Source organism: Ictidomys tridecemlineatus, chromosome 2, assembly GCF_052094955.1.
Source record: "Ictidomys tridecemlineatus isolate mIctTri1 chromosome 2, mIctTri1.hap1, whole genome shotgun sequence".
Lineage (NCBI taxonomy): Eukaryota > Metazoa > Chordata > Mammalia > Rodentia > Sciuridae > Ictidomys > Ictidomys tridecemlineatus.
The window spans coordinates 17,159,088-17,165,087 of record NC_135478.1 but is presented as its reverse complement, the minus strand read 5'-3'; the positions used below and the strand labels follow the sequence as shown (position 1 = coordinate 17,165,087).

At 46.0% G+C, this 6,000-nt stretch overlaps 1 protein-coding gene across 1 annotated transcript in view; it reads right to left on the bottom strand.

Annotated features, from left to right (window-relative positions):
• Positions 1-2,509: 2,509 nt before the first annotated feature.
• The window catches only part of Ltf (lactotransferrin), a 29,490-nt gene continuing 25,999 nt past the window's right edge, over positions 2,510-6,000 (bottom strand). The window contains exons 15-17 of the mRNA XM_005332916.4: positions 5,092-5,276; positions 4,051-4,240; positions 2,510-2,741 (exon numbers count right to left, since the gene is read on the bottom strand). Of these exons, the coding sequence (XP_005332973.2) occupies positions 2,707-2,741; positions 4,051-4,240; positions 5,092-5,276 (410 nt within the window). The 3' untranslated portion in view covers positions 2,510-2,706. The remainder of the gene's footprint in view (positions 2,742-4,050; positions 4,241-5,091; positions 5,277-6,000) is intronic.

Below are 6,000 nucleotides of genomic sequence, written 5' to 3'. Positions count from 1 at the left end.
CATTCCTCCATGAGGGTTCAAGATCAGGCCCTGCAACACATCATGACATGAATATATTTTTTAAAAGAATCTTCTTGCCGGGCATGGTAGCCCACTCCTGTAATCCCAGCAGCTGAGGAGGCTGAGGCAGGAGGATCCTGAGTTCAAAGCCAGCCTCAGCAAAAGTGAGGCACTAAGCAACTCAATGAGAATTTTTCTCTAAATGAAATATGAAATAGGGCTGGGGATGTGCTCAGTTCAATCTGAGTTCAATCCCCTGTACCTCCCTGCAAAGAAAAAAAGAAAAGAAATGCGAGGGAACTAACATGGAACTAGTCTAGGGATGTATGGAGCGCGACTGAAATCACTCTGAAAACCTCCTCTCAATTCACACACTATTCCTCAGCTCCTCGGTTCCTCCTGCCTGTTAATGAGTTCAGTCCAGTAATTTTTATGGACAGAAGAAATAAAGACTCTTTTCAATGAAAAACGTTAAATTGGATTTCATGATTGCATTGGTAAAAAGAAATGGAGTCCAGGACACGGGGTGGAGGGGGTGTATACAAACCCTGGGGGGAAAACATTCATAGGAATTGTTTGAAATTCAAGGAATTTTTTTTAATTCAGTAGGAATTGGATTACTCTGAATCCACAGGGTATTTTGTTTGTAGAATTCACAGAACCACAGGGAAAGAGGGAAACAAACATGAGGAAATATGGCAACTAAGCAGGGATAGGAATTGAACTTAGAGAAAGGGTGGGGACTTAGCGACCCCTGTAGAGGTGTGTGCCGAGTTTAGAGACGACCTGGATTGGGGGAGCCACCTGGGCCATGGAGATCGACTCTGTCACTAGGAATGTGAGCCGGCAGGGCAGGAAGGGAAGGTGTGGTGGCAGAGATGGGCTCCCAGGAGCACACGGCCAGCAGGGTGAGCAGCAGAGGGCCCATAGGAAGACGGCTGAAGCCCCTCACCTGATCATGGGAAGACATGGAGTCCTTGTCCTGAACCACTTCAGGGCAGTGACTAGGTCAGAGGCAAATCACCGGTGGGGAAAGAGAAGGGAAAGGAAGAAAGTGAAGATGGTCAGCTTGGACCGTGCTCTGAAGAGCGTGGGGGAGCCAAAGGGTAGAAAGCTGGTAACTAGAGATTAACCAGAGGGCAAGAGCCAATAAGGCCAAGGTCTAGAAGTCTTCACGCATTTCCCTATTTGGTCCAAATTTACACATTTACTATACCAGATGATATTTACTTTAAATACCAAATAGTCTCGAATCTTCCTATATCCAGTTTCTTTCACTCATCCTTGTATTCTTATATCTCTATTTCTGTCCTACGTTGAAAACACTCACACACTGGAGTGAGATGGTATCTTAGAGTAGTTTTGATTTGCATTTCTCTGATTGCTAGAGATGATGAACATTTTTTCCTATATTTGTTGATTGATTGTATACCCTCTTCTGAGGAGTGTCTATTCAGGTCCTTGGCCCATTTGTTGATTGGGTTATTTGGATTTTTTGGTGCTTAGACAATAACAATAAGTGTTGGCAGGGATATGGGGGAAAAGGTACACTCATACATTGCAAGTTGGTGGGATTGAAAATTGGTGCAGCCAATATGGAAAGCAGTAAGGAGATTCCTTAGAAACCTGAGAATGGAACCACCATTTGACCCAGCTATCCTTCTCCTTGGCTTATACCTAAAAGACTTAAAAACAGCATACTACAGGGACACATTAATGTTTATAGCAACACAATTCACAATAGCTAAACTGTGGAGCCAAACTAGTGCCTTTTGGTGAATGAATGGATCAAAAAATGTGGCATATATACACAATGGAATTTTACTCAGCAATAAAAGAGAATAAAATCTTGGCATTTGCAGGTAAATGGATGGAGTTGGAGAAGATAATATTAAGTGAAGTTAGCCAATCCCCAAAAACCAAATGCCGAATGTTTTCTCTGATATAAGGATACTGTCCCATATTGGGGTAGGGAGGAGGACCATGGGAGGATTAGATGAATTCTAGATAAGGCAGAGGGGTGGAAGGGAAAGGGAGGGGACAGGGGATTAGCAAGGATGGTAGAATGTGATAGACATGTATGAAGTACGTGTATGAAGACACGAATTGGTGTCAACATACTTTATATACAACCAGAGATATGAAAAATTGTGCTGTATACGTGTAATAAGAATTGTAATGCATTACACTGTCATGTATTTTTTAAAAAATCAATTTAAAAAAAAAACACTCACACACATCTTCACGTGTACACACAAATGCTAAGGCATACACATGTATGCGTATGCACACACGACCTGGACACACACATACATACACATGGGTCTGCAGGCACACACATACACACATACAGAGACAACTGTGTGAATGAATCGGATCTCCCTGGGAAAAACAGTCACTTGGCCTGTCCCCAGATTCCAGACCACTGGGCATTGTGCCCAAGACTGCAAAAGAAAGAAAGGCACATGGCTTCAGAATAAAATTCTAGAAAAAAAAAAATGAACGATGCTTTACAAAGAGAAAAAACCAAAAGCATTTCTAATTTTATTTCTTCCTAAGATGACAGCAGGGAATTGTGAAAGCTGTGGATTGGCAAACGGCATCCTTAGCCAGGGGAGGACAAGGCTCTGCACAGCCAGGCTCGGGGGACTGTGGGCCCTGAAGGGCTGCAGATCCCTCCGGGAGGCTGGTCTGTCTTCTTGGGGTTTACTTCCTGAGGAAAGCACAGGCATCCAGGAGCTCTGTGGGACACAACAGAGCAGGAGATTCAAAAACTGATAGTTTAAATCAATTCTTTAAGTCAATAACCCAAGGAGGGCACTGGAAAGGTTTCCTCTGCCTTCTCCCACCCCCGTGAGTCAGTGTGGTCCTCTCCCACATTTTTCCCATCTCTTCTCTCAGCAACTGCAGTGTCCAGAGAACACAGGCAGGTCTAGCCTTCACCAGCCAGGGCGTTCCCCTGCTCTGGCCTAAGGGACACTGCCACCCCTCCCTACTATCTCCAAGTGATCAGTTGTCACACTCTCAGGTTCACAAGGCAGTAGTGGTCTTCTAAGTTCCAGAAAGTGAGCCATTAATGCAAAATTTGTTTGCAACCACATTCTTCTACCCACTCAATCATCCCTCTGCAAACACTTCCCGAGCTCCCACTCTGCATGAGTCACCATGCTGAGAACTGCCCCTGAGGTCAGCAGGAAGAGACAGCATCCCTCAAGGGCACACAGTCTCCACAATCCCCTGCTGACTGAAGCTGTAGTTATCCAAATGTGGTCCTCCTCAGCATTGAATGATCTGAAATGTGCCTCAGTCCTGGACGGGATTTCTCACCTTGACGCCATTGACCTTTGGAGCCTGGTGATAACTCTGTTGTGGGCAGCTATCCTGTGCATTCGTTAGTAGCATCCCTGGACTCTACCCATCTGATACCAGCAGCATCTTCTAAATTGTGGTGATCAAAAATGTCTCCAGGCATTGCTAAATGTTCCCTCACAGGCAAATTTGTTCTGAGTTGAGAACAAGCCTCTGCCTGGGGGCTTGGCCTCTGAGGGACCAGGAATACAAATCTGGTTGATGACCGTGCACAGAGGTGTCAAGCTAGCTGGAACTTGAGGATCATCCCTGGAAGCCTTACAACACTCTGGAATATCTTCTAAATATTTTTAAAGGATTTAATTATGATCGGTACCTTTCCTTGGTTAAGTTTCCCTACATTTGAATTTTTTTTTTTTTTTTTTTTGCTGGGGAGGGGTGCTGGGGATCAAACTCAGGGGCATTCAACCACTGAGCCACATCCCCAGCCCTGTTTTGTATTTTAGTCAGAGAGAGGGTCTCACTGAGTTGCTTAGGGCCTCACCATTGCCCAGGTTGGCTTTGAACTTGCGATCCTCCTGCCTCAGCCACCGGAGCCATTGGGATTACGGGCATGCGCCACCACACCTGGCCCTACATTGGAATCTTTTGAGAATCTGCATTCTAAGATGCATTTTGACCCTAAAATCTCGACCTTTACCAGTGATGTTTTCTCAGTGATGCTCTCTAGGGTCCTCTTACCGGAGGTTGAGCATTGCTGCAGATTAGCAACGGCTGTGATGTACTGCTGTCCCAGATATTTCTCACTTGTTGTTCTGCCATGGAGTTTAGCCAGACACTCAGTGTTGTCATTGAACAGAAGGTTTTTGGTATCAGACTTGAACAGGCAGAATTCTCCTGGGCACCTACTGCCTTTTCTTCCAAACTTAACCTGTGTCAAAAGGTCAGACAGTATACGTAAGTAGCCTAGCCATGGGAAACAGGAGAATGTATGAACTGGGAGGCTGTTTCTTCCATTCTCACACCACTTCTGATCTCACCTCCTGCCACCTTTCCTCCCTTCTAAATTAGTGGCCTCTTTCCATAGACCTTCTTGCAGGTGGCTAGGGGACAGCTGAGTATTTTTGAGGCCTGCCCTCCAAGAACTGATCACCTAGAAAATTCTAACATGTCAGCTTTCTCAGAGAATCGGTCTTTCCACCCACCAAGCAGTTGCCCCTAGGCAGGATACTCAGCCCTCCTTAGCTGCACACAGCCCCTTCTCCATACCCAGGGTCATTGCCTTGGAAGCACCCCTGGAGTAATGGTATCGTGATATAAAAATAGAAGTTCTAGTAGAGAATCTCAGATTTTCAGGAACTTTTAGGGTTTCCTTCAAATCACATTCACACGGATGGACCTACATCTATGGAGAAAGCTCTGTGTTGTGGTCTCAGGGACCTTGTCCAGAATATTATTCAGTGGCCCAGCCTCGGAAAACTGGCACAGTAACCACTCGCTGAGAGAAGAGGATGGTAATCGCCTCTTAGCCACGCAGGGAATGGGAGCCCAGGGGCACAGAGACTCGGGCAGAAGTCAAGTCGGTCCCAGGAAGCCCAGAGTCAGAAGCCTCTGTGGTTCTCCTTGAGACTCCCCATAGCTCAGAGCAAATGGTGCCCCCACCAGCGTCGAGTGGAGGGGCCAAGAAGGCTTGTGCGGGCTGATTCACCTGGCTCAGGGGTTACCCAACCTAACAGGAGCCCACAAAGTTAAGAGCAAGCCAGGGGCCCTGGTGGTCCATACCTGTTGATCCAGCAGCACCTGTTCAAGGTGTGCTGCCTTATCTTTCCTAGATACCACAGCATGATTTGGGGCCACCGCCAGATGGCAACTCCGAGCCTCAGTCACAGGCTTCCGGGTGCCATCAAGGCACAGGAGCTCAAAGTCATCCAGCTTCAGGTCCTTAGCCCATGCCTCCGGGTTCTTTCCTGCCAAGACAAAAGAAGGTGGTATCAGTCACATCTGCCCTGCATGGTCAAGGGGTCTTTCTGGGTGGATGTGACCCTCCCACTGACCTCTCAAAAATATATTCACTGGGGTTGTGGTGCTGTGCGGGAGAGAGAAAAAAAGCTTTGTTCTGGGCAGTGACTCAAACTTCAGACAACCAAACATTAGCATATAGTGGGACACGATTCAGCAATAAAAGGAAGCCAAGGTCACACACGGATAGGCCTCAGACACTAAGTGAAAGAAGACATCACAAAAGACCACAAGTCATGATTCCATTCGCATGAGTAGGCAGCGCCACAGAAGCAGACAGTGGACAGTCACCTGTGCGGAAGGAGTGGGGAGGGGTGATGCTACTAGGAGTAGGTGGCCTTCATGGGTTGTTCAAGTGCTCTTTGCTCTGTTGGAGGCTGTACAGCTCTGGGGGCTGGAGACCACTGAATGGCACACTTGGAATGGGAGAAACTTACAGTCTGCAAATTGTATCTCAATAAAGATATTAAATTTTTTTAAGTTTTTTTTTTTTAAGAAAACGCTCCACCTATACCATATTTTCCAGTGAATTCCAGAAAAGAAAAAAAAACAGGTTGAGTTTTTTTTTTAATCAAAAATATCTGGAATCAGAAGTGCTTTGGATTTGGAAAAAAAATTTTTTAATTTTGTCATATTTGCTTATACAGAATGAGCTATCTTGGGAGTAGGACC